At 58.6% G+C, this 26,457-nt stretch overlaps 2 protein-coding genes across 2 annotated transcripts; both read right to left on the bottom strand.

Moving 5' to 3' along the window:
* Positions 1 to 464: 464 nt before the first annotated feature.
* Positions 465 to 8,181, bottom strand: Icoslg (inducible T cell costimulator ligand). Its single transcript, XM_004842488.3, has 7 exons — positions 8,004 to 8,181; positions 6,962 to 7,002; positions 5,729 to 6,079; positions 4,378 to 4,677; positions 2,799 to 2,960; positions 2,080 to 2,115; positions 465 to 1,709 (listed from the first exon to the last, which is right to left on the bottom strand). Exons 1-7 carry the CDS (start codon positions 8,015 to 8,017, stop codon positions 1,699 to 1,701), a joined length of 915 nt encoding a protein of 304 aa, XP_004842545.1. The 5' UTR covers positions 8,018 to 8,181; the 3' UTR covers positions 465 to 1,698.
* A 2,432-nt stretch (positions 8,182 to 10,613) lies between these two features.
* Dnmt3l (DNA methyltransferase 3 like) lies at positions 10,614 to 20,615 on the bottom strand. The gene is made up of 13 exons (XM_087181756.1): positions 20,537 to 20,615; positions 20,273 to 20,371; positions 19,619 to 19,708; positions 19,226 to 19,270; positions 18,929 to 19,008; positions 18,753 to 18,865; positions 18,271 to 18,442; positions 17,544 to 17,631; positions 16,535 to 16,623; positions 15,853 to 15,928; positions 15,333 to 15,472; positions 12,309 to 12,394; positions 10,614 to 11,098 (listed from the first exon to the last, which is right to left on the bottom strand). Exons 1-13 carry the CDS (start codon positions 20,613 to 20,615, stop codon positions 10,930 to 10,932), a joined length of 1,326 nt encoding a protein of 441 aa, XP_087037882.1. The 3' UTR covers positions 10,614 to 10,929.
* Between the last annotated feature and the right edge of the window lie 5,842 nt (positions 20,616 to 26,457).

Raw genomic sequence — 26,457 nt, forward strand, 5'->3', positions numbered from 1 at the left:
CCTTCTCGTGAGAATGGGGACGGAGGGGTGGCCAGGAGGGGGCTCTGGTCCCACTGCAGAGACCCGGGGTGGGGAGGGCCCCTGCAGAGCACCGGCTGCGGGACAGGGGACTTCTAGCCCTGGTGGGGACCGTGGCAGGAAGAGAGCTGAGGCCTGAAGCCCGTACTCCACTGAAGGCCCCTGGACTCTGGCCCTCTCTGGGCTTCCGGAGTTGTCAAGGTCAAAACCACTCCTGGACCCACGCAGCCTGCGTCTCCTCGGTCTCGGCCCCTTTCTGAAAGACTGGGGGCTCCGGAGGAGGAAAGGACAGTGGGCCGCATGGGCCCCGCTCAGGGACCCCGGGGATGCGAGGCTTCCTGAGCCCCTGTCCTGAGTCACCGGATCGCTGCTCCCGGGCACAGCTGCTGGCTACCCACACCCTGAGGCTCCTGGGCCTCCGTGAGCGACAGTGACGATCCTGAGCATTGTGCAACAGCGCCATGTTTTAATGCTCTCAGGCAGGCGTCTGGGCCCCTGTTTAGCCACATCCGGAGCCCACGCGGGGACTCCGCCAGGAAACTAAGCTCTTCACCCACCAGTGCCCACCACTCTCATGCCTGTCCTGCCTGGGGCCGAGGGACACAAGGCTCATGCGCCTGCCAGTGCGAGTGGCTGTTACCTCAGGGCCTCCCAAGGAAGGGGGCAGTGCACCTGACCAAGCAGGGCCACGGACCTGTGTCCCTGGGGGACCGCGCTGCCCACTGCAGCTCCTGCGCACAGCCAGGTCACCTGGCAGCTCCGTTCTAGACCCTCTGGAGGACAGCAAGTCTCTCGGTCCACTCTGCAGCCGCAGACACCCTGTGGGAGCTTGGCCCTGTCCCTGGTGTGCTGGGGCCTCTGAGGAAGCTGGTGGGCTGAGTCCAGGTGGCCTGGGCATGGCAGGACCACCGAGGCTGGGCGAAGACCTTGGCACCCGGAGTCCTCTGGGTACGGGACTGGCTTCAATCCCTGAACCACACTGTGCTTCCGGGAAGGCGCTGCACTGCTGTCCCTCTGCAGAGCCAGCTGTAGGGCAGCCTGGTGCACAGTGGCTTTCTTTGGACAGAATTCCACTTAGCTTTGGGCAACACTAGCAAGGTCCATTTCCCTCTTGCTGGAGATGGCAGAGGAGGTGAAGCTCGGGGGGGTCCCAGGGTCTGCAGTGTGGACCATTTCCCACATCAGTGCATACACACTCACCCAAGCAGTGTGCACACATTTGCACACAGGATCTCCCAGCACAGGAGGGCAGCCAGCGAGCCCTCCCACCGAGTCTCTGCAGACAGCAGGCGTCCTCTGCTCTCCTCACTGTGAACCCAAAGCTCTTCCTTCAGTCTGAGACTGCGACTGCCAGGCTGGGCTGGGTGTGGCCAGAGCCTAGCGCCAAGTCCTGGTGCTCTCGGCATCCGTGCGGCGCTGAGGATGGGTGGCCTCCACTTGGGCACTACAGTCCCTCCCGGCTGCTGCCACCATGCACAGGCTTCCCTCTGGGTCAGGGGCAGCCCCTGTGCCCCCGCAAGGCCGGCAGCTCCTGTCCTCACACAGCACGTGCGGGGGCCCCAGCCTGCTGTTCTCGTTGCCACCAGGCCCGGGGTGGGGGGTCCATTCTCAAGCAGCACCTGACCCCGTGGGGCAGCATCTTGAAGATGCCCCGCCCATGTCCTGGGCAGTGAGTTCCTGTCAGGCATGGTCTGGGGAAAGGAGAAAAGAGGGAACGTGAAACACTGGAACCTCCATTTTTCTTTTTCTTACAGCACCTGGCATAAACTGGGCAAGTGCCTACCACTGAACCACCCGTTCCCCACTCATCACGGAGGCCCAGAGAGGCTTCTCCAGGGACTCAGGCTGATGGGGACAGATGCCTGCAGGGCCCCAACTCCAGCAGGACAGCCCTGGCTCTGCGGCGTGCAGACAGGGTGGGGTCTTGTGCCAGGGTGCCCACAGGAAGTGCTGAGCTCATCACCGGCTTCACTGGGTGTTCAAGGCCAACAGCAGAAGTTTTCTGGACACCGGAAAGGAGGCCAGCAGCCACGCATGCTCCTGCACCCCAGGGAAACTCACCTGTGAGCTCCTGCTCGTGGGTCACAGGGCGGGCACCTGCGAGACGAAGCAGAGGCGCTCAGGGCCAAGTGGGGTGCAGCTGGTGCTCTAAAGACCCCAAGGTCCCCAGCTGACAGCAGCCCCAGGCCCTGGGCGCCCAGATCTTCCTGCCATGGAGGGAGATGCCCTGAGTGTCAGCCACACGAGGCCACGGAAGGCGCTCCCTGACGGGGCCTTGGAGTGGCAGGGGCAGCGTGGGTGGAAGGAAGTATTTCTGGGATGCTGCTGTCCTCTCGATCCGGCAGCCACTCGTGGGTGCCACGAGGGAGGGAGGGCCAGCACAGTGGCCCAGGTGCGGGCCTTCCCACCCTGCCCAGAGCTCCCCTCTGCACCGTCAGGCCACTTCTGGGTCTGTCCTCAATCGAACAGAATCACAGCCAGACAGCCCCTCCTCAGCTGGCTTCTGGTCCCCATCTCCAGACTCAGAATCCACCGCCCCCCAAACTGGGAGGGGGGGCTTCTTGCCCCGCCCTCTGGCTCAACTGCATCTGGAACTCAGTGCCTGGAGACGTCTGGGCTTTGAATCGGCTTCCTGGAGGGTTTGGCTGCTGACACTCGTGCGTGCCAGCGCTTTGCAACTAAGCCACGAGTGAAACCCGCAGCTTGCTGAGGTGGGGATTTAGAAGGCAGAACACTCACACCGGCACAGGGGAAGTGTGCACATGCTGTCTTGTACATACCTGTGTAGCTTCTATGACCACATCTGGCCCAGGTGATGGCCACGGCCACCAGCACCACCACTACCAGGACAGCGACAATGCCCAGGACGGCGGTGCCTCTCTGCCCGGGGGGCAGGGCCGGGGTCTCTGTGATCCTGCCTGCGTTCCCTCCGGTGGAAGGCTCTGTAGGGAAGAGGGGGCAGGCTTTTCTCCTCGGCCACAGGAGGGTCCTGTGAGGGAGTGTCTACCCCAAGGAACCCTGCTGACACCCTCATCCGATGCGTAGGTCCTGGGCTGCTGCCAGACACAGGAACCCAGCCCTGGGGGAGTCACTGTGGAAATGCAGGTTCTCCCGGGCTTTTAATCAGGGTGGAATTCATGAGACACACAGTCACATTTTCAAGTGACCATTTGGCAGTGACATGCAGTACATTCGCTGTGCTGTGCAGCTGTCAGCCCAAGTGAGCAGTGACCACTGGCAGCCGCACCCCGCTCTCTGCTTCTCTGCCGAGGCCGCCTCTACTCTGCTTCCTGACCCTGAGGCTCCATTCCACACACTTCCTATGAATGGTGTCATGTCACGGCCTGGCCTGGCACCTGGCTTTGGTCACCGGGCACCGTGTCCTCGGGGTTCACCCCACAGCACAGTGCCAGAGCCTCTGTCTCCTGGCGTGGTGGGATCCCTGGTGTGGTGGCCCCACTGTGCTTGGTCTGGGCTGGGTACGTGGAAGGTGTCCACTCTTGGTGCTGTGAGGCCACTGCCGTGGACGCTCACAGGTGTCTGCTCAGTCCCCGTCTGAGGTGCACCCTAGGTCTGTCCCAGGTGCATTCTCTAGGACCCTTCAGGCTCTCCCTCTGCACCAGCGCCCCGTCCTTCCATTCTTCCTTCTGGCAGCAAGGCATGCAGGGCCCGGACTCTCCTGCCTTGAGTCTTTGTGCTGCACAGGCGTCTCGTCCTGAATGCCCACGTGGCTCAAAATGCGGCCAGAGACCTGCGACCTTGACAGCGGGTGGACCTTGAATGTGCTCTAGCGTCATCCGGACGCTTGCAAACCCTGCCTCAATGCAAGCACCGGGCCGGCCGGAGGCTCTAATCTTTGGCTCCACCTCTCAGGGCTGCCTGGGCCACTGGGGTGGGGGGCAAAGCCCTCACCCTGTCCACGCAGGCCAGAGGCCCGAACACAGGTCATGAAGCTGCTTCTTGATTTCAGGCAGCAGGGCCCTGAGCTCAGAGGCCTGCTCGGTGTGATGCTTGCTGACGGTCCAAGTGCTCGGCGCGTCCCACATCTGTCTGGCACCCGGTCCTGGGTTCTTCGGGGGGTCCTGTGAGTGCTGCCTCGTTTCTGTGGCTGGGCCAGAGGGCACAGCCCCCAACCTGCCTCCACTTCCGGCCCCTCCCGACCCAGGCGGCAGCAACACAGGCTTGGCAGAGTCCTGGCCAGCACCCATCTGGCCCCTGCTGCCTGGTCCTGTGGCTTCTGGAGTGCTACCCGGCCCCCCAAGGGAGCCTCGGCTGCATCTGCACAGTGGTCTGTGGTGGAGGCTGAGTTAGGAGGCGCCCACGCCCGGCAGCTCTCCGCCCGCCTGCCTGCCCGCCTACCTGCGGGGCCACTGCTCGTGAGGTTCTGCTGCAGGAGCATGTTCTCCACGCAGCAGCCCACGCTCAGGCCGGGCGCCCAGGGGACGGTCAGCACGCTGATCATGTCGTACAGGCCCCGCGCGTTCAAGGACACGGTGTCGTTGTGCAGCGCCCTGTCCAGCAGGCTGTGGTCTGTCTTGTTGATCCAGTAGACGTTGGGCCGCGGGTAGCCGTCAGTGGATGTGCAGGTGAAGGTGAGCGCCTGGTCCTGGTGGGGGGCACTGGCCACAAGCCTGCTGACCACGGGCATGCTGAAGTTGGCTGTGGGGACAGGTGGACAGTTAGCGAGGCGGGTACACGTGCCCTGGCAGGCTGGAGCGCAGTGCCCGCCCTGGGAGGGGCTGGGCCAGGGCTGAGCTCAGGTCCTGCCTGCCCTTGTTGCCACCCCAGCAGGGGATGCGGCTGAGCCACAGGCGGTCCCGGCTCCAGGCGCTGCTCTAGGTCTAGTGCCCCTCTCCGGTGGCACAGCCAGCACCTGCTAGACTGCACCCTGAGCTCCTGGGTTGCATGTAAGTTTCTGAATTCTGATCTCATTTGGTTCCTTAGAGCACCCTCTCCTCTTTTTTTTTTGGTACCAGGGATCGAACTCGGGACCTTGCACTTGTGAGGCAGGTGGCAGCACCAGTGAGCTAAATCCCCAGGTCTCTCCTAACTCATTTTTAAAATGTCTGTAGTTTACATTTGTTTTGTTTTGTTTTTGTTTTTTTGGTACTGGGGATTGAACTCGGGTCCCTGCACTTTCGAGGCAAGCGGTGGAACCACTGAGCTAAATCCCTGGCCCTGTAATTTAAATTTAACTTAAACTTTTTTTGCGGGGGGGTACCAGGGATCCAACTTGGAACCTTGCGCTTTCAAGGCAGGCGCTGGAACCACTGAGCTAAATCCCCTGCCCCCCTGTAATTTAAATTTAAGATTTATTTTTATTAATGTAGTACATAATGATCACATTTATTGTGAGGGGGTGGTGCATGGATATAGCACATATTAATTCTTTTTACTTCCCCACCCTAATGTGTTTTTTTTGACTGGTCTCACTATGTAGCCCAGGCTGGCTCTGAACTCACAGGAAGCCTCCTGCCTCAGCCTCCTGAGTGCTGGGATGACAGGTGTGCACCACCACACCCAGCTCTAACTCATTTTTTAAAATCTAGTTTGAGTTGCAGAGTTCAGGGCAAAGACAGCAAGCCTGGGGAATCTGGGGAACCAGGTGGCCTCCATCCGGTTAGTTATGAATGGAGGATCCCATGAGTACTTTCTCCAGGCCCGAGGCTGGATGAAGTCAGACCGCCCCCCTCCCCCCGCCCAGTCTTACCTGCCACACGCAGCGACACCACGGCTCTCAGAACCTCTCTCATGCTCAGGGACTTCCTGAACACTAAGCAGGTGAACCTCTGCGCATCCTGCAGAGTGACGTTTCGTAAGTGCAGTGAGAAGTCGCCCTGCCTCACGCTGTCCAGCGACAGGTGGGCCCGGCCCTGGTAGCGGCTGTCAGCTTGGCCCGAGGAGTTGTTTTTGGGGATGTGGTACGTCACCACGGTGTTGGACTCACTGATTTGCCAGTAAACGTACACGTCATCCAGGTCGAAATCCAGCCTCTCGGGGTACATGCAGCTCAGCAAACAGTCACTGCCCACCTTCGCTCTGACTTCCGTTTGTTGAATCTCTGCAAAGATTCAAAGAGGAGACATTTATTTCCCCAGACAACTCTTCCCCTGTGGAGGCACCCAGGCTTTAGGGTTACAAGACTCCAACACACAGGCTGGGTGTGGCAGTGCACACCTGTCATCCCAGCAGGCGGGAGGCTGAGGCAGAAGGATCACTTTGAATTTGAGGCCAGCCTGGGCTTCATAGTGAGTTCAAGGGCAGCCTGAACTACATAACAAGACCCTGCCTCAAACAAACAAACAAACAAACAAACAAACAGAAAGACTCAAACACAATTCTGAGTCAACAAAGCAGAAAGGAGTCTGTTAGCAGGACACAGACGGGGCCGGGGGGCTGTGTCCCATGGAGCCAGCACTATGGTGCAGCTGAGGGAGGGGCCCCTCAGGCCACTCTCAGCACTTCTACTTCTGGGGAGTACTCTGATTACTGCAAAATAAAAAGGGCTTAAAACCGTAGGCATGGAAAGAGAACAATGCCTCAGCCCCATTTATAATGCTGGCCACACACAGCTGGCCGTACCCTCCCACAAGCGGCCTCCAGGAAGGGGGCGTGTCCTGGCACCAACGCCCTCAGCCTAGGGTCCCTGCATGGCACATCCCTGCTTCCTGGCTCCTCCCCAGCAGTGGCTTTCAGGGCTCCACGGGGCTGACAGGCAAAGAGGCCAGGATGGAGAGGAAGCTCCTGTCCCTGAGGAACGACAGTCCACCCAGTGCAAGTGTGACATGAAATGGCAGAAAGAGACAGGTTTGCCTCTGCAGGCTTCAGTCCTGCACGTGCACCCTCGATCTAGGCGCCCCGCAGCCTCAGAAGAGCCATGGGAAGGGACAGCAAAAGGCTTCTGAAGCTCCTCTCCCAGCCTTGCACCGCACCGCAAACTTACCAGCACTCAGGCTGCCGAGCAGCAGCAAGAGCAGGCCAGGGCTGCAAAAAAACACCAGAAAGGCAGGTGAGACAGGGCTGCAGGTGAGTTGCCTGTTTCTCCAGGCTGCCGCTCCTGGCAGGAAGTGCTGATACCCGCTCAGAAGCGGAACTGGCCCGGACACACCTCCTGCCCCACACGAACCCCAGAAAAGCAATGCCAATCTGACCCGTGCTGGCCTGCCTCTCCTGGGGACAGATTCCAAGACACTCTGAAGTCCTGGGAAAACAGCTCTCCCAGCCTGGACACGGCAGGAGGCGAGCTGTTCTCAGTACAACCACCAAGGTTCAGAGCTGTACTAGCCCCTGGGGTCCCCATCGCCCTCCCACGGTGCCCCCTCCACTGGGGCCAAGGCCATTCTGTCTACCAGGGCCCCTCAGGGCAGCTGGGGCTTCGGGGACCCAAGGCCACTCTGGACCCTTGCAGGGGAACCAGCGTGCCCCTCCTGGGTGCCGCCTGCCCGGGTCCGCAGTGCCCTGTGCTTGGTGTGGGGAATCACGGTCCCCTGTCCTGCCAGGATGCCCCCAGCCCCAGGCCACGTCCCTGGACAGGCAGCAAAGGTGCAGCAGGCTGCAGGTGGTGACAGGCAGGAGGACCCCCGATGTTTACCCCCACTCTCCCGAGGGCATCAGCCCCCATATTTCTAGCGCGGCTGTGGGCAGACTGTGGGTGGGACACCTGGGGACAGAGCGCCCCCCTACACTGCGCCCTAAAAGGGATGGGCACGCTGGCGAAAAACCGGGAAAACCTTGGTCGCCACTGCTCCCCCTTCCTTCCAGCAGCGCCCTCTTCCCCGGCGTGGGGCCGCCGGCAGCGGGAGAGGTCCGGTCCCCACTTGTGCGGGGACAGGCAGCGTCACCAGCGGCCGCGCAGCATGGTCACATCCTTATTCTGGGAAATCAGCCGGTGCCCCGCGTCCACCCCGCGCGGTGACCGCGCCCGGGAGCGGGGACGCAGCCCGCCCGCGCCCGACTCAGGGCCCGACTCAGCCCGCCCGGCTCACCTTCGCAGCGGCATGGCGCGGGCCTCGGGCGCGGGACCGGGCGGGCACGTCGGCCGGGGACCTGGAACCAGGAGACCTCGGGCGGGGCAGGGCCGGGCCGGGCCGGGAGGCGACTCCGCTGTGCTGGCGCCCGCAGCTCTGCGCCTTGGCCGAAGCCGGTGGGTCGCGCCCCGCCCGCGGGACGGCGGGGCGGGGACAGCGGGCGCGAGCGGGAGGCGCGGCCCGGAGGGAGGCGGCCTGGGGTTGGCGCCGGTAGGGGGCGCCGGAGCGGAGCGGCGCTGTCCCCGCCGCCAGAGGTCGCGCGGCCCCGCCGGCCTCCCCGAGGGCGGGTGACGGCGCCAGACAGCGGCCAGCCGGCAGGTGTGGGCACTCTCGGGACGGGGCCCGACCGGCCTCTGCCCCAGCGCTCCCCGAGCCCAGCCCCTGCGCCCACCTGGGGCTCCCGGGGCGCACAGCGCACGAGCCAGTGAGGGGCCGAGAGCGTGGCCTGGGACCCGGCCCAACGCCCCCTCCCCCGCGGCTGCACCTTGCTGGGCTCTCCGCGGGGTTCCCTGGCACCCGCTCTGGGAAAGGCTGTGGCCCAGTCTCCCACACGCACACCCGCTCTGCTGACTCAGTTCTCGCTCCCCACCCCACCAGCCCGGCTGGTCTGCAGCCTCTGGTCCCAGGGCGCAGGGGTGTGTCCCGTTCCCATCCCATGCCCCATGGCCTGCAGCCCGGGCTGACCTTGGGCAGGGGGCCCTGGCCAGGCCGGGAGGGCCCGCAGTGCCAGGCAGAGGACCCGGACCCCAGGCCCCACTTGGGAGGTCCCCCTGCAGCACAGGCTGGCAGGCTGGGTACTGGCTGAGCTGTCTGCATAACAGCTTCACAAAGGACACAAATGGCCAGCTCCATTGTGCATGCTGGAGCACGCCTGAATCCCAGCATTCTGGGAGGCTGAGTCAGGAGGATCCCAAGGCCAGCTCAGCCCGGGGAACTTAGTGATTTAGTGAGGCTCATCTCAAAATTTAAGAACAAGACAAACCTTGGGGTGTACTCTGGGTTCAATCCCCAGTGCCACCAAAAAAAAAAAAATGGGAGAGAAGAAAAGGCCATCTCCTGAAAGTTAATGTTCCTGAGGATCAAAGAGGGGAAGTAGCTGAGGGAAAAGATGAATTCCTGGTGGGAAGAGAGCTCCTGTGCAGGAAGATGGAGAGGAAGGCGGATGTGGGGCCGAGTGAGGTGAGCGAGCACCCAAGCTCCAGCCACGGAGAGAAGGAGGCATCTCGGCCCTGTGCGGCTGTGTGGCCTGCAGGACAGCAGGGTTTTCTCTGAGGGCAGGCAGGGGCAGAAGTCACCTGATGGGGAGCCCCAGAGCCACACCCGATGCCTGGGAGGGGAGGTGGTGCTGGTGGCTGAAGGTCCCCTCCCTGCTTTGCCTGTGTCTGGCAGGGAAGGGAGTCAGCGCAGCGCCTGAGGGTGACGTGGGAGGGGCTGATGTGGGGGGACGCCGAGCCGGACGCAGGGTAGGGCTGGGCCCAGCCGCCCCTCTGCACCTGTGGAACGGGGACTACCACATGCCTTCCTCATGGGCAGGGGCAGGGGGCTGTGAGGCGCAGTGTAGATACCCTCAGGTGTGCGCCACATGGCACACAGCGGCTGCCGACACCCCGGGCTTTGGGACCAAGAGGATCCAGGACCCTTGTTGGGGCTCCCCTGGCTGAGGGAAGTCTGGGTCCCCGGACCGTGACGGTTTCTCAGGCAGACAGCACGGCGCGGTGCCAGGGTGTGGGGTGTGGGGGAGGCGCGTGGGACAGGGGGCCAGCTTGAAGGTCAGAGTGAGAGAAGCACACTGCCGAGCTCCCCCACCGTCCTGTCCCGACTCCCCCAGTGTCCTGCCCTTGACCTCGAGGCGAGGTGCTCAGGCCCGGTGGCGCTCAGTCGGGCCCCTGCTCTGGGGACTCAGTCTCTCTGCCTGGATGTGTGGCCTCCAGGGCTGCTGTCCCTCAGTCCTGCACACTTGGTGGCTTGAACAGAGCAGCAGTATTTCCTGTCCCTGTCCCGGAGGCGGAAGTCTGAAAGCACTGCTCCACAGAAGGCTCGAGGGCTGAAGCTGCTCCCCAGCCCCTGGCAGTTCCCGGTGCCCCTGGGCTGTGGCCACAGGGGCGTCCCCTCGGCATGGTCCTGTCCGTCCACCTCCCACTTGTGAAGACATCGGTGACAGTTCGGCCTCCCGGTGGGCCCACACTGTGCCCCCTCAACCATGTCAGGGGCTTCCTTGCCTCCTCAGAAGGGGGCATCTACAGACCCTCCAGATGCCAGTACAGGCCCAAGGGTCCCCGGGACCTGGTGCAGTGCCTGGGACACTGAGGCTTCTCCCCGACTCACCAGGGAAGAATTCCCGTGGGACTCGTCGCCCATCCCCAGAAGGCAGCCTGCCCAGTGCTCTCTGGAGGAGCTGAGCTGCTGGGGGCTGCGGGGATCCTGCTCTTGCACCTTCCTCACCTAGTCCCACAGGCTTCGCGAGGTCTGCCTGCCTCGGCTGGCTTCGCTTTGTTCACTGCGGGTGGTGTTGGTGCTCTGCGACACTCTGGGGTGCTGTGTGCGGTGGCGATGGGGTGAGGGCTCGGCCTCCAGCTGTGTGAAGGACTCGGGGACATGTCAGCCTCCGCACCCCAAGGAACAGAACACCAAGATAGCAACAATCATCCTAAAAGTAGTGTATTTAACTCCACGGGAACATGGAAACCCCTCCAGGAAGTACACCTGTCTGTCCCGGAGGAGCAGGGTGGGGACCTGCACCAGGGACCCCGGGGTAGGTCTGCAGCCCCCAGAAAGACCCAAAGCCAAACACCGGGGTAAAATAAGAATCTGGAGAGGGATGAGAACAGCACGGGGACAGCTGTCTGGAAAAGCCTCCTTTTTTCCCTGTTTTCACGGTACAGACTCACTTACAGAGAGGAAGTGAATTCTGAGAAAAATAGGAGAAGTATTCCCTCAGCGGGAGAAAGCAGTTCTTCACTAGCGCGGTGGGCGGCTGGGAGCCGAGCTCTGTGCTCCGGGTGATGTGGGCCAGCAGGGACACTTCCTCCTCGGGGGCCAGGGCCGAGTGCCTGCTGCCAAGGAGGGGGACAGCGTCACGGGTGTCGCAGGCCAAGTCCCCAGGGGCAAGGGACAGGCGGTCCTTGGGCAATGGGCCAGTGGCCTTCACACCTCTCGCCTGCCTCAGGGTGCCCACACTCCATGTGAAGAGGGCAGCCTGGGGCCATCGGAGTGGACACAAGGGGAAAGTGCAGGACACAGGGGCAGAGGTCATCAGAGCCTTGGTGCACCCCAGCATTCCCAGAGGTTGAAGCAGCCTCATGTGGAGGCGGGGGGACCCTGGCCTGCAGCTTGATGGCCCGTTGGGAGTGGGCTTTAAGCCTGGGCCCCTTGTACCCCATCATGCAGCCAGGTCCTCACTGGATTGGCAAACATTTCTTGGCTTCCTTGGGGCCCAGTGTGCAGTGCCCCCCACTCTGCCCACATCCCCCTTTCTGGGGCAGCTAGGGGCCCATCTGTGACCACCCCAGTGGTGTCTGAAGGTGGAGTCACATGGGCAGTTGCCCACGGCCTTGGCAAAATGATTTCTCCTTCCTCTCCTGCGAAGCCCGGCACCCCATCTTGAGGTGCAGGGCCCAGGTCTCAGCTGCCCCAGGGTTCTGAGAGAGCAGCTGTGGAAGCAGCCCTCGGGCTTCACTGGGGCCTGGAAGGGGCAGCTGTGGGCTGGACCCCGACAGAGCCTTGTGGACACAGGGGGATGCGGGCCACGCCAGCCGCACGATTGCTTCTGAAGTGAGCTGCTCTGGGTCCCGGACCTACGGCTGCAGCGGGAGGAGTGGCCCTGGACCCCGGGAGCGCCCCAATTCCCCCAATGCCTCCTGCCCTGGCCGGCCCAGAGCCCACAGGGCTGTGGGAGAGAGGGGTGCGCAGAGAAGCCTAGCAGTCCCGGGCTGGAGGAGGCCCCCGCACCAGGCGGGCAAGGCTGGGGACGTGCTGTGGCCTGGAGTCACCAGGACGCCCGCACTGGGGGGCAGGGACGACTTTCCAGAGACTCGGTCTGGGGCGGAGGACTCAGAAAATGCAGGCCCTGCTGGGTGTCCCAGGGCACATGGCTGTGCATGAGTGTGTGAGTGAGTGTGTGCAGGACCGTGCAGCCTGCTGTCACTGGGAGGTGGCCGGTCACTGCCCAGGACTGAGGCGAGCCCCACGAGTTCCAGGTGGCCTGCAGACTCGGGCCTGTGTCCAGTGACCCCACGCCCTGTCAGGGTCCCCTCGCCCCGGTACCTCCTCACAGCTGGGATGTTGCTCCACACACGCACGGCGCCACGCACGACCCGGCCACGGACGTCCTGGAGGGTCGTGGGCTCGATCTGCCGGGAGGACTCTGTCAGTGGGCAGCCCCAGCCCCCAGCCCGTCCCCAGCGTGCTGCTTGCTGCTCGCCGCGTCCCTGTCCCTGTCAGCCAGCCCTCGAGAGCAAAGCTGACTGGCTGCTCACAGCGTCGTGGGTGGTCTGATCCCATGCTCCTGGCCTGACCCACGGCCCCAGGGAGCCCACGTGTGGCCTGGCTCTGGCTCAGGACTGGGGCTCGGCGGGCCCCACAAGCACTTGTCGAAGAAGCAGCTCTGACAATGGGCGCGACTTAGGCTGCCCCAGCTGCCCGTCGGGCCACAGCAGCGGTTTTAGGGGTCCAGATCTCCTAAGAAGAAGGAACCACAGCGGCGGAAGAAAGCGGCAGTGGCCAGGCCATTTTGCTCAGGTCTGCGAAGTGATACTTGAAACATGTTACACGGATTGCATTCTACGAAAACAAAACCCAGGAAACTGACCCCAGAAAAGAGCAGAGCTCCACGGTCACTTCCACAGAAGACGGCAGGGCACCAGGAGCAGCGAGGGCTGGCAGGCCTGGTGCGGCGAGTGCATATGCTGCTTAGTTCCAAGCTACAGTTTACAGACACAGAGCTGCGGCCCTTAGCAAGACGCGCCGCTCCCCAGACTGCAGGCCAGGTTGTCTCGGAGCAGACAGAACAGAGCGAGGGGCTATGGAAAAGACCCCCCCCACACACACTCACCCACTCACACACTCACACACACACACACACACACACACACACACGGGCCGCATGAGTACAGCAGGACATCACCCAACGGACGTCTGCCCCAGCTCCTCTCATGACGGGCGCTCTCCCTCCCAGTCTCTGATAAGCCTGCCTGTGTCCATTGCGCACCATGGGCCTCTCGCCCTTAGTCCACCCCACCCAGGTGCATAAAGTCCATGCCGCTCCGCTTTCCACCAGCCTGCTCGGCGGCCTAATTCCCCCGCCGTTTGTTACAAGGGTTTCACGTGACTTCATCCATGTTTCACGTACTTTTGTGAAGCAAGTTCAGCACATAAACCAAAAGTGATAACATGAGGGCCAGGGATTTAGCTCAGTGGTTCCACTGCCTGCCTCGCAAGCTAAGGACCGGAGTTCGATCCCCAGTACCAAAAAAAAAAAAAGTGATAACATGCCCACAAAACAAGAGGACGCACTGCACTTAGCAACTTAAAAAAGAATCCTAGGTGGCATCTGGTTCGTGGAGCTTAGGGACACATTAAAAGATCGATAGCCAGATGCAGTTGTACATGCCTGTAGTCAGCACTCTAGGAGGCTGAGGCAGGAGGACCACAAGTCTGAGCCCAGGGCCGGGGATTTAGCTCAGTGGTTTCGCCACCTTCTGCGCAAGCGCAAGGATCCAAGTTTGATCCCCGGTACCAAAAAAAAAAAAAAAAAAAGCAAGTCTGAGCCCAGTCTGGGTAATTTAGTGACTGAGCCAGTTCCTGTCTCAAAAAAATAAGAGTGGGCTGGCTGGGGGTTTAGGTCAGTGGTTTCACCGCTTGCTATGCAAGCGCAAGGGCCTGAGTTCAAACTCCAGTACCACACCCCCCAAAAAAGAGTAATATAAAGGGCTGGGATGCAGCTCAGTGCATGGATTTTTCCCATGAATACAAGGATGGTTGCTATGAAATCTATTTGTATATTGTATCCAGTTAACAGATCTGAGCAAGAAATTACCTACTCATCCTCACAGACATTAAAATGGTCTTGAACAAAATCCACCAGCTACTGTTGACGAAATGCTCGAAGCCACAGGTCAACAGGAGCTTCCTCAGCCTAGCACACTGTGTGGGCCACAGCCTCCATGCCAGACTGCAAACTCAGAGACCCTGGAAGTGTGGGGACCAGGAGCAAGAGAGGATGCCCTGCCACTGCAGTGACCCCACACCCCGTGGGGCCGGGCACCTCCTCGAGGCAGGGACACCCAGGCATAACGGCGGAGGAAACAACAGTCACTGTCCCACCGTGACCTGGCCAAGTACACAGAAAACCCCTGCGGCCAATGAAGGAACCCAGCAGGAGCCACAGGGATGTGGGGAGCGACAGCTCCAGGGCACAGAGCAAAGCCAGGCAGACATCGCACCGCAGAGACACTCAGCTTGGAGGAAGAGCAGAGAGGAGCCCTGGGTGCAGGGCGCATCCCAGCTGGGACCAGACCAGGGAGGACCGTTGGGGACGTCGTGAAATACACACACACACATGCACACACACAAGACAGGCGGAAGAGGACGTGATACGCAGGGAGGGAGATGGGGCAGGCGCAGGGGAGCAGAGAACTGGGGCGTCCACCTTCACCCGGAGGGCGCCGGCAGCCAGCAGGGAGCCAGAGTGCAGTTGGGGGCTTCTACTGCCAGGCTGCACAGCAGCGCGAGTGAGGGGGTGCCTGCAAGGAGCGGCACCAGGCCGGCCAGGGCCTCGGGAGGGTCCCAGAGTCCTGCTTCAGAGCTGTAGGTCCCTGCACCCCACAGCACCCACACAACCACCCAGCTCGGGGAAGGAGCCCCTTCCTGCTCGCTCGGGCTGCTTCTGAGCCGCCTGACAAACTCTGCACCTACAGCCCCCACCCTCCCCGCTCCTCCTCTGGGACCCGCCCTGCCCTCCCTGGAACCTGGAACACCCTCTCAGGTGCGTGTGTGTGTGTGTGTGTGTGTGCACGCGTGTGCGCACACCTGTGAGTGCACGGAGTGGGCACTGTGCCATGCAGTGATGTAGTGTAGCGTGTAGTGCATGCTCAGGCATGTGCAGGCGTGTGCGCAGACTGGAGGAGGCGGTGACCCCGGGGCCAAGCCCTGAGGACGAAGGCGTGTGTGGTGTGAGAGCCTCCCAGGCAACTGTGCGGGGAAGCCGAGGCCCTGGGGACCAGCAGCAGCAGCCTGGGCCATCCCGAGCCCTCCCAGCCTGTGCCACCCGCCTGCCCCCATCAGTAGCACCTCGAGGAAGCGGTTGGCGGTGGCCTGGTCATTGCTGGTCAGCAGCAGGTTGTCCACGAACATCCAGAAGAAGGGCTTCGGGCTGCTGGGCGGGGGCCTCGCGTACGCCAGCACCCGGTGGAACTGGAACAGGAACCACCCTGGCGGGCACAGCACACAGGGCTGAGCAGGGCACGTCGGGCACCCACTGCCCGAGCCCGGCCACGGGACTCCAGGGAGACCAGGGGGCAGGGTGGGGTGTGGCCCTGCCTCTTGTTCAGCCACCCTGGAACCCCGCAGCACAGGGGCACCTCTGGGCAGGGAGGGTAAGTGACAGCTACCGGGAAGCCTTGGGGATGGAGGGTCCCTCACTGTGGCTGGGCCAGGGGCTCCACAGGGGCCCTATTACGTCAGAATGTCCACACACCGGGCACGTGTTGGGACAGCTGGCCAGGACTATTTTATATACACAGCGGGCGGAGAGGTGCCCCGCTGGGCATGAGATGCCTGCTGCCACAGACTGCGGCCCCACACGGCTTACCGGGAGAATGGGCACTGGCGTGGCCCGGAGCGGGCGTCGAGCCGTACACGAGGTCAATCGGGCCCCACTGCTCAACCTGTGGGACACGGGCACACTGGTCAGTGGGCGTCCCCAGGCGGGGGCGCTGTCACCAAGAGCCAAGAGCACCGCCCCAAATGCTGCGCCCGAATCCGACCATGCACCCGAATCCGACCATGCACCCGGACGCCCCCAGCTGGGAGGCCCAGGGCGGGAGCAGAGCCCACAGGCTCTCAGGGCAGGCCCTGGATGGGGGCGTCGAGCAGGAGCACCCCAAGTCGGGAGGACACCTCGGAGGTAGGAGCACCAGCCCCAGGGGCCTCCCGTGCCACCATTTCCAGCAGCTGGGGGCGGGCGGCGAGGAGACACTTCCTGCCTGCCACAGACAGCCCTACATGGGCCCCACACCCATTCGGGGTCACCCACGGGCCATGAGCACTCAGAACCCCGCCAGGCGCTGACTGGGGAGCGAGCGGCTGGAGAGGAAGGTCCGGCAGAGGTGGACGAGGACGCTTGTCAACGCTGGCGGCTGAGGCTCAGTCCCGCTGCAGGCTGCGCCCAGGGGACCCTGCGGTGATGCGGACCCCACACTGGGCTGGCCCAGGTCCCCCAGAGCTGCACCCAGCTGCTCTTGTGCCGCCCCTGGGCCCGCCTGGCCACTCACGTCTCTCCGAACCACGTCTGTGACGTCCTCCAGGTGCCACAGCCTTTCTGCCTCAGACCCGGTTCCCAGGAAGCCCAGGCTGGCCAGCTCTGGAGGGAGACAGCAGGAGGCCTGGCTGCCGCGTGGACTCGCCCCGCGGGTGTCCAGCGGCCCAGGACCCTGCCTGCTGCGCTCAGGGTGCAGCTGTGTCCCTGAGGGCAGATGGAGGGTGAGGAGCAGGCTCCCGGCACAGGGCTCGCCGGCACGGCACTCGGTACTTGAGGCTGAGCAGGAGTGCGGCAAGTTCGAGCCCAGCCTGGGAAGCCTAGTGATAAGTGAGATCCCCTCTCAACAGAAGAGAAGAGTGGGTTCGGTCCCTGTTACTGCCCAAACAAACCAACCCAGCAAACAAAAATCCCCAAACCACCAGCAAAGGGCCCAGCGTATTCAGCGGTGTCCTGTGACCAGGCGTCTGGCTGTGGCATCGGCACTCAGCTGAGCAGTGACCCCGGAGCAGGCCGGGCTCCGCAGCCCCACCTGGGCAGCAAGTGTGGGCAGCCCAGGCCCCGCTGTGTCTCGATGCGATCACGGCCCCTGCAGGGCGCTGGGACACGCGGGGGACGGAGCAGCACCCAACCTGTGCCATCCATGGGGGTGACAGCTGGCTGGGGCCCAGACGTGGGTGTGGGAGGGGCTGGCAGGCTGGGGGCGGGGCGAGCCCCACCCTTGCTGTGGACTCCGTGCCCAGTGCTCGCCTGGGAGTGCCCTGCCTCCTCTCCCCTCTCCGTGCTTGGGGGCTCCCCATCTGGGCTCCAGCCCCCAGCCCCCAGAGGCCTCTCCTTGTCCTTAGACAGCCTGCGGGATGACTTCTCTCTGCCCCACTCCCACCATGGCCCAGCTCAGGAGCGTGCGGCCCTGAGGACCATGCGTGGTGGCTTCCTTTTCATTCCCAACCCCAGACAGACGCAGAGGCCCCGACATCCACCCCTCCCCACTTCCTGTAGGGGCTGCAGGATGTCACTGTGCTTACCTTGCTTAATGTTCCCGAAGAGGGACAGCACCCGCATCGGCTCTCTCTTCCCCACGGGCACCGTTTTGTACATCTTAAGGGGACTATCCTATGAAGGGGACGAAGGGAAAGCAGCTGTGTGGTGGCGCACACCTCAGTCCCAGCACCCGGGAGGCTGAGGCAGGAGACTGCTGGGAGCTCAAGGCCAGCCTGGGCTGCACAGCGAGTCCCTTTCTCAAAACAAGACAAAGCGAAACAACCACTCTGACACGAAGTCCCTGGGCAATGTGGAGCCCACGGGTCCCCATCTGGCCAAGAGGGAGGGTCCACCCCGTGCAGAGGGCTCTAGGGGGCGGGGCGCGCCTGTGCTCTGGGAGGTGCCCTGGAGACACTGGATACTGCTGTCCTGAGGGCCGCTTCTGCGCCTAGACCCGGAGAGGGCTGATGCCGTGCGCGCCCGGTGGACACAGCCCCTGCTGCCTGGGCCCTGAGGAACCCGCTCCCAGCTGGGCAGTGCCAAGGCCCTCAGAGAAGAGAGCCTCAGTGGGTGTGGTGGGGCACACCTCAGTCCCAGCACCCGGGAGGCTGAGGCAGGAGGACTGCTGTGAGCTCGAGGCCAGCCTGGCTACACCATGACTGCCATGCTAAATGAAAGTGAGGAGCGGGCCGTCAGGGGAGGCAGACACAGCCTCGGCTCATCCAGCAGCGGGGAGGACGGCGCCCATGGCCACCCCACGCACGCCCTCACCGCCTGGAGGTCGTGGAAGGCCTTCAGCTGGTCCCGCCACTTCCGCCGCCTCCGCAGCAGCCCGTGGTGCGGGAAGGGCAGGCACAGGAAGCACACCCAGCTGTGCATGCTGTGCACTCTGTCCGAGGTCCCCGGGCCCACCAGCGCGTCCACGCACTCGAAGCAGTAGCACCTGGGGTCGACAGGAAGGAAGTCCCTAGCACGGCGGCAATGCCAGCAGCCCCAGTGCTCTGGAGGCTGAGGCAGGAGGATAGCAAGTTCCAGCCCAGCCCGGGCCACTTAACAGCTTCCCTCGGAATTTAGAAAGTATTTTTAAAGGGCTGGGGGAGTGGCTCCGGGCCAGGCCTGGGCTCTGTCCCCACGTGGGACGCTGGGGACACCGCAGGTGCGGTCCTCACGCCCATCCCTCTCTCTCCAGACGCCAGGCTCTGGGAAGGCCTGGGGGGGCGGACAGGACAGGCGTGGGGCCCCACCCGCCTCACCGCGTGCACTCCGGGCTCTCGCAGATGAGCAGCATGTTTCCCGCCGCGCAGATGGAGCAGTGGGACTGGTACCCGTCCTCGTCATACATGAACAGGGTCTCCAGGAACCTGTCCTGGGGGACATGGGCTGCTGGAGTCCTGCCCCGGGCTGGGGTGCCCCGCCTGGGCCTGCTTACCTTGCATGGGGCACATATTCCTCCCTCGAAGAGGGGGTGCCGGGTGTGCACCTGGAGGCTTCCGCAGCAGAGGCAGACAGCTGAGGAGTACAGAGCAAAGCTGGGCAGGTGCAAGGGGACTCAGGGCCTGGCTCAAGGTCAGAAGCAGAGACCCAGAGCCAGGGTGTGGTGAATGCCTGTCATCCCGGCACTGGGAGGCTGAGACAGGAGGAGCTGCGAGTTCAAGGCCAGGCTGGGCTACAAAGGGAGGCCGTGTCTCAAACAACCAAGATAAATAAGCCAAAGGGCGGAGCTCACCTTCTATGTCCCGCTGGTTCTCCGTGACTTCGTAAGCGATGCTTTCTGCGGGAGAAGGCAGAGGTAGTCCTTTTTACCTCCCGCCTCCCGCCTCCCGGTCTGAACGAGGCCGCCCCAGTGCGCATGTGTGTCGGAGTTTGTCTTTTGTCTTTGTGGTACTGGGGATTCAATCAGGCCTTCACGTGGAGCTACATCACAGCCCTTTTCAAATTTTTGAGACAAGATCTTATTAAATTGCCAAGCTGTCCCGGCTGAGCCTCCTGCCTCAGCTTTCCAGAGTGCTGGCACGAGTGCTGCCCTCAACCACCTGATCTGGCAAGGGCCCTGGCCAGGTGGTAGATGGGACACAGTCGTCTCTGCAGCAGGGGCCTGGGTGGTGCGGGGAGCCCTCACCTCTGCCCCGCTGCGGTGCGGGGGGACGCGGCTGCTTGCCAGGGCTCAGCAGGATCTCATTCGCACGGTGCTCAGCCTTCACGTCCAGGGCTGGGCACAGGGGATGAAACAGCCAGGCTCAGCCCCGGGCCAGGTCCCCCACCCCAAGAGCAGGCCGTGGGAGGAGAGGACCCCGGACTCCCAGGGCCCCGCCATCCTCACCCGGACGGCGGGCAGGGCCAGGCCTGCGACTGCCCAGGGCCTCCAGGCTCGGGGTCCCGAGGGTGGACTGGGCCATGGAGCCAGGGGACTGAGCCTTCCAGAACCAAGGACCCAAGTGGCAGTGGGAGACCCCGAGGAGCACGTGATGTGCAGGGTGGGGCGGGCGGGGCGGGGCTCCTGAGGGACCAGGGCTGGTGGGGGCTGGGAGAGGAAGGCCTGGGAGAGCAGGGGTCGGAGGGGCCAGGGCAGAGGGGCCCGAGGGTGGGGGTGCACTTGCGGGGGGGGGGGGGCTCAGAGCCTCAGGGGTGGGTGCGCACTCGGGGCGGGGCCTAGGGCCTCATGGGAGGAGCCTCAGCTGCTGGAAGGAGCGGGGGAGGGGAGCATTCGAGCGCTGGGAGGTGGAGGGGGGTGGGGAGGGGAACAGCGAGGTGGGGCCGGGCGTGGTGCACATACCTGTAATTCCAGCACTTGGGAGGCTGAGGCGGAAGAGTGCTGTGAGTTTCACATTGCAGCCTGCGCTGCAGAGTGAGTTCAAGGTCAGTGTCACCCTGTCTTAAAAAAAAGCAAGGGGGTCTCAGGATTCAGCTCAGTGGTTTTGCCGCCTGCTGCGCAAGTGCAAGGACCCGAGTTCGATCCCCGGTACCAAAAAAAAAAAAAGCAAGAGGGGCCTGGGGCCAGAGTCGGTTGTGGGGAGACCCTGGGGAGCTCTCCTCTTACACAGCGCTGGTGGCCGCTGCCACCAGGTCCGAGGTGGGGTCGCTGGGTGGCCAGGCCTGGAGCTGGAGGGCTCAGCCATGGTCAGGCCAGATGGCCTGGCAGGCGTGACTCTGGGTCAGGAAGGGGGTGTCAGGGAAACTGAGGCACAGGACCATGATAGCCGGAGTGACGAGAACCTGAAAAGATGGCTTCCAGGCCACAGAGATGTGGGTGCAGACGCCCACAAAATGAGCAAACATCCCTGTGCCCTGGGCAGTAGGAAAGTGGGGAGCCTCGGGCCGGATGACTAGATTCTGGCTGCTCAGAGTGGGGCCCCAGAGGCTGCGGGACCCCAGAAGGGGCGGCTGGGCCGGGAAGGGCCCGCTCGGGTGGTCAAAGCACGCTATGTGAAGTCCAGCCTGGGAGACACCAGCGTACTCTTCTGCTTGGGTCTTTTAGGTCCTCAAGGTCTAATATCCAGTTGCACAGGGAGGCGGAAATGGCCCTGGAGACGGATTCCTCTGGCAAGATCTCTCTTCCTTTTTCTTTGTCTCTAACCTTGTTTTGTTTTGTCTCTGATTTGAAGATCTCTTTGCAGGTCAAAGACACAGACAGTCATGTAACCTTCATACTGACGCGGCCCGAAGCTTTCTTCAGCCTGCCAGCCCCTTGTGCTGTTTCATGGCATTTTTTATATACAAATGTCATACACAGCTAAGAAGGGTCTATTGCTCCTTTAGTACTGAAAAACCTTCTCTCCACCAAAGATGATAGACGCATCCCTTTTTATTCTTTTAGCATTTTATTTCCCTTTCTTTTTTTTTTTTTTTTTTGGTACCGGGGATTGAACTCGGGTCCTTGCGCTTTCGAGGCAGGCAACGGAACCACTGGGCTAAATCCCCGGCTTCACTTTCTTCATCATTTAGATCTTTTTGTACATTTTGCTGGATAATTTTTGGTGTTGGCTTGGATTTTCCAATGATTGGAAAAGTTATAAAAAATTTTTAGGGCCAGGGATTTAGCTCAGTGGTTCCGCCCCCTGCCTCACAAGGGCAAGGTCCCGAGTTTGATCCCCAGTACCAAAAAGAAAAAAATTTTTTTTTAAATGTCTCTGTTAATTTGACTGGAGTTATATTTCTAGATTACTTCTACTTCTAACCTAGTTCGGAAACTAGGACTTATCCTTCACTACCCAGCAATATTAACTAAAATGCACGTAGAAAGCAATGGCTAGACCAGTGACAGCAGGCCTTAGAGATGAGCACCTGAACGGCAACCCAAAACCCACTTATTTATCACAAAGTGCCAGCCCTGCATTTACACCTGAACACTGAACTTTTAGTAATACATACATTAATATCCTTTGTCTTAAAAGAAAACACGTGTACCATAGATTCGCCACCACTGGGCTGGACATTCTGAACTCTCTTGCGAGGAGTGGTGGCATATGCCTGTGATTCATATATTTGGAGGCTGAGGCAGGAGGATTGCGGTGAGTTCGAGGCCAGCATGGGCTACACAGTGAGTTCAAAGCCAACCTGGACTACACAGCAAAGCCCTATTGAGAAAAAATCTGGGAAGGAAGGGACAAAAACAAAAAAGAAAATAGAAGGAAAAAATGGAAACAAAGCTTTTGTACATAGGGAGGGGAGGGGCTGGGGGGATGGGATAAAATAAAATAAAGTTTATTTTAAAAAAAATTTTTTTTTGGTACTGGGGATCGAACTCGGGTCCTTGGCTTGCGAGGCAGGTGGCAGAACCACTGAGCTAAATCCCTGGCCCTAAAAAATTTTTTAAGAAAAAAGATCTGAATTCACTTAGGCAAAGCATGCTTCCCTCTTTGCACACTCTGCCACCCTGTGAACACCCAGCATCAAGTGTTTTAGTTCCACCCGCAGAATGCAACAATGCAACCGTCCATGAAGTAACAAAAATGCGGATTGGGCATTGCTCCAGTCCTTGGCTTTTATGTGTGTGAACTTTAAACATCTAGAAAGACGAGGTGTTTCCAACAACGACTTGAATTCCCTTGAATATGTAATTTAAAAACTACCAACAAAGAAAAGCACTGACCCTGATGGATTCACTGCTGAATTCTACAAGATACTTAGAGAAGAGCTAATGCCGCTACTCCCCAAACTCTTTAATGAAATTGAAAGGGAAGCAACACTCCCAAATTCATTCCTGGAAGCAAGCATTACCCTGATTCCAAAACCAGAGAAGGATTCAACCAAAAAGGAGAATTACAGGCCAATCTCCCTAATGAACATAGTCGCAAAAATCCTCAACAAAGATACTGGCAAACAGAATGCAGCAAATCATCAAGAAGGTTATACACCATGACCAAGTGGGATTCATCCCAGGGATGTAGGGATGTTTCAACATATGCAAATCAGTAAATGTAATACACTATATTAACAGAGCCGAGGACAAAAACTATATGATCCTCTCAATAGATGCAGAAAAAGCATTTGATAAGGTCCAACACTCATTCATGATAAAAACCCTACAAAAAATTGGTATAAAAAAATCTCTATCTCAATCTGATAAAACCCATCTATGACAAACCAGCAGCCAACATCATATTAAATGGACAAAAACTGAAGCTTTCACTCTAAAATCAGGAACAAGACAAGGATGTCCACTGTCACCACTCTTGTTCAATATACTTCTGGAAACATTAGCCACAGCAATTAGACAAGAGAAAGAAACAAAAGGAATAAGGATAGGAAAAAAAAATGATCATTATTTGTAGTTGACATGATGCTCTATATAGAATACCCCAAAAACTCCACTGAAAGACTTCTAGATTTGATAATCAAATTCAGTGGCATAGCTGGATACAAAGTCAACACTCAAAAGTCAATAGCCTTCCTGTATACAAATAACAGACACATGGAGAGAGAAATTAGAGACACAATCCCTTTCACAATAGCATCCAAAAAAATGAAATACCTAGGAATCACTCTAATGAAGGAAGTAAAAGACCTCTACATTGAAAACTGCAGTACTCTGAAAAAGGAGATGGAAGAGGATACAAGAAAATGGAAAGATATCCCTTGTTCTTGGATAGGAAGGAACAATATAGTGAAAATGGCCATACTTCCAAACTGTTATACAGACTCCATGCAATCCCAATCAAAATCCCAACAGCAGGGCCAGGGATTTGGCTTTGTGGTTCCGCTGCCTGCCTCCTAAGCGCAAGGACCCGAGTTCAATCCCCGGTACCAAAAAATAGAAAAAACAATCCTAAAATTCATTTGGAACCAGGAGAGACCTAGAATAGCAAAGGCAGGGCCAGGAATTTAGCTCAGTGGTTCCGCCGCCTGCCTTGCAAGCGCAAGGATCCAAGTTCTATCCCCGGTACCAAAAAAAAAAAGCAAAGGCAATTCTGGGCAACAAAGGCAAGGCAGGGGCATCACAATCCCTGACTCTAAATTATGCTGCACAACTGCTGTGATAAAAACAGACACAAGGATCAATGGAACAGACTAGAGGATGCAGAAACGACTCCAGACACACTCAGCCACCTCATCTTTGACAAAGGGGCCAAACACTTTCAGTGGAGGAAAGATAGCCTATTTAATAAATGGTGCTAGAAAAATTGGCTTTCCACATCCCAAAGATTGAAACTAGACCCATATCTTTCACTATGCACTAAACTAAAATTGAAATGGATCAAATATCTAAATATTAAAACAGAAACCCTAAATCTGCTGGAAGAGAGAATAGGTGGAACTCTTGAGGACACAGGAGTAGGCAAAGATTTCATGAACAAAACCCAGACCACATAGGAAATACGACAAAGAATCAACAAGTGGAACCTCATCTTATTTAAAAGCTTTTGCACAGCAAGGGAAACCACCAACAAAATGAAGAGACAACCCACAGGATGGGAAAAATATTTACCAGCTGTTCAGATAAAGGACTATTATTTAGAATATATAAAGAACTAAAAAAAAAATCAGACCCCCCCCAAATTTAAAGACCCAATGCAAAAATGGGCATCTGAAATAAAAAGATACTTCTCAGATGAAGAATTAGAAAAGGCAAATAAATATATGAAAAAATGTTCAACATCACTGGTCATTCATGAAATGCAAATTAAAACAACGCTGAGATTCTATCTCACTCCAGAAAGAATGGCTGTTATTAAAAAATCAACCAATAACAAATGCTGGAGGGGCCGTGGGGAAAAACAAACACTTCTCCACTGCTGGGGGGAGTGCAGACTGGTGCAACCACTGTAGAAATTTCTCAAAAAACTAAAACTAGGGCCAGGGAGTTAGCTCAGTGGTGCTGCCACCTGCCTCACAAGTGCAAGGTCCTGAGTTCGATCCCCCTGTACCAAAACCAAAAATTATCCGGTTCATATCCAGGTGCCCCCTCCAAAAAAAAAAAAAAAGATTAAAACTAGAGGTTCCATTTGACTTAGCTATCCCCCTGCTGGGTATCTTCCCCCAAAAATTAAAAGAATCATACCACAGCGATATACGCACACCCATGTTTGTAGTGGCACAGTTTGTAATAGTGAAAGCTTGGAAACAGCCCAGGTGCCCATCACCTGATGAGTGGATAAAGAAGATGTGGGTTTTTTATACACTGGAGTACTACACTGCCATAAAGAAGGATGCTCTTCAGACATTTATAGCTAAATGGATGGACCTTGAGACCACATTCTTAAGTGAAATAAATTGGACACACATGGTTAAATACTGCATTGTTTCTCTGGTGTCAGAAACCGAAAGTGGAAAAAAAAAAAAAGAAACCAAAAGTGGAAATAAGGACTGAAATGGATAATAGATGTCGGGAAATGGAAAGAAAATGTTCAAATGGGAAGGGAACAAGGGAGGAGGGAGGGAGAAAGGAAGGGACAAGAAAAAAGTGAAAATGGAAGGAAAAATGGAAACCAAGCTTTTGAACATAGAGAGGGGAGGGGACTTAAGGGGGGATGGGATAAAATAAAATAAAATTTATTTTTTTAAAAAAGGACACAGATGCCAAGTAGAGCTTGCTATGGTGGTTTTCCTCACAATAGCCCATGCTGTGTCCTCCAGGGTGTTCTTTTATCTTGTTTTTTCCTCTTTTACTCAGCCCAAGCTCACTCACAGGGCAGTTTGTCCCTCAGGCTTTACTTTTACTTTTTCAAATCAACTTTGTCACTGTATTTTTTTTTTTTTTTGGTACCGGAGATCAAACTCAGGTCCTTGCGCTTGTGCAGCAGGCGACGAAACCACTGAGCTAAATCCACGGCCCTGTCACTGTATTTTGATAAAAATAAAAAGAACTTGAATTTCCACTACATGAATAGCAGCAAACTGCACACCTGTCGCTGACAAAGGCTGTGGCTTAAAGCTCTTCTACAGAGGCCTCTCTCCCTGGCCTGGGGCTCTCTGGCCTTTCCATCCTTAGCAGACAGGAGCACATGCACTGCTTAGAGGGAACTTTCACTGTTTCCTACGGGGCTCTGAGAACAGTCTTTCCTAGGAATTTTAACACAGGCTGCATAACCTGTCTGCTAATTCTACTTTCGTCATCCACTGGCAAACTCTTTAAAATGTGGGGCATGGTGGCTCACCCCTGTCATCTAGCACTCTGGAGGCTGAGGCAGGAGGATCGCCAAGAGTTTGAGGCCAGACTGGGCTACGTTTCTAATAAATCTTAACTCGATAAACAAACGATGTCTTGAAATTCGAGCAGTACGCCATGGCCATGCCGAATGTCACATGATCACAACTGAGCCAATGGTCCCCCCCTTGCTGTGGGATTGTGGGTGATCCTCTCCTAACAAGAGGTTATGAAGGAGGTTTTGTCTCCAGAGGAGGAGGAGAACAAGCTGGAGGAATTCCTCATGTCAGATGACATTAGGGAGGTATTCAAAATGTGGGAAACAGTGCAAACTCTCGGAGAAAGCACCACCCGAATAAGGCTGCGAGCCATGA

Source organism: Heterocephalus glaber, unplaced genomic scaffold (genome assembly GCF_053883595.1).
Source record: "Heterocephalus glaber isolate CG9 unplaced genomic scaffold, H.glaber_assembly_v1.0 deba00000122, whole genome shotgun sequence".
In the NCBI taxonomy this organism is placed as follows: Eukaryota; Metazoa; Chordata; class Mammalia; order Rodentia; family Bathyergidae; genus Heterocephalus; species Heterocephalus glaber.

Bases quoted from the DNA above. Each gene is read 5' to 3' on its own strand.
- Icoslg (XM_004842488.3), bottom strand. The intron at 6,080-6,961 runs GTAAGTTTGCGG...GAATCTTTGCAG, and splicing joins GCTCGGCAGCCTGAGTGCTG to AGATTCAACAAACGGAAGTC. The intron at 4,678-5,728 runs GTAAGACTGGGC...CTGTCCCCACAG, and splicing joins GGTGTCGCTGCGTGTGGCAG to CCAACTTCAGCATGCCCGTG.
- Dnmt3l (XM_087181756.1), bottom strand. From the start codon at position 20,615: ATGGCTGAGCCCTCCAGCTCCAGGCCTGGCCACCCAGCGACCCCACCT. The intron at 15,929-16,534 runs GTGAGTGGCCAG...CGTGTCCCACAG, and splicing joins CAGACGTGGTTCGGAGAGAC to GTTGAGCAGTGGGGCCCGAT. The intron at 11,099-12,308 runs GTACCGGGGCGA...CCTCCTTGGCAG, and splicing joins AACATCCCAGCTGTGAGGAG to CAGGCACTCGGCCCTGGCCC.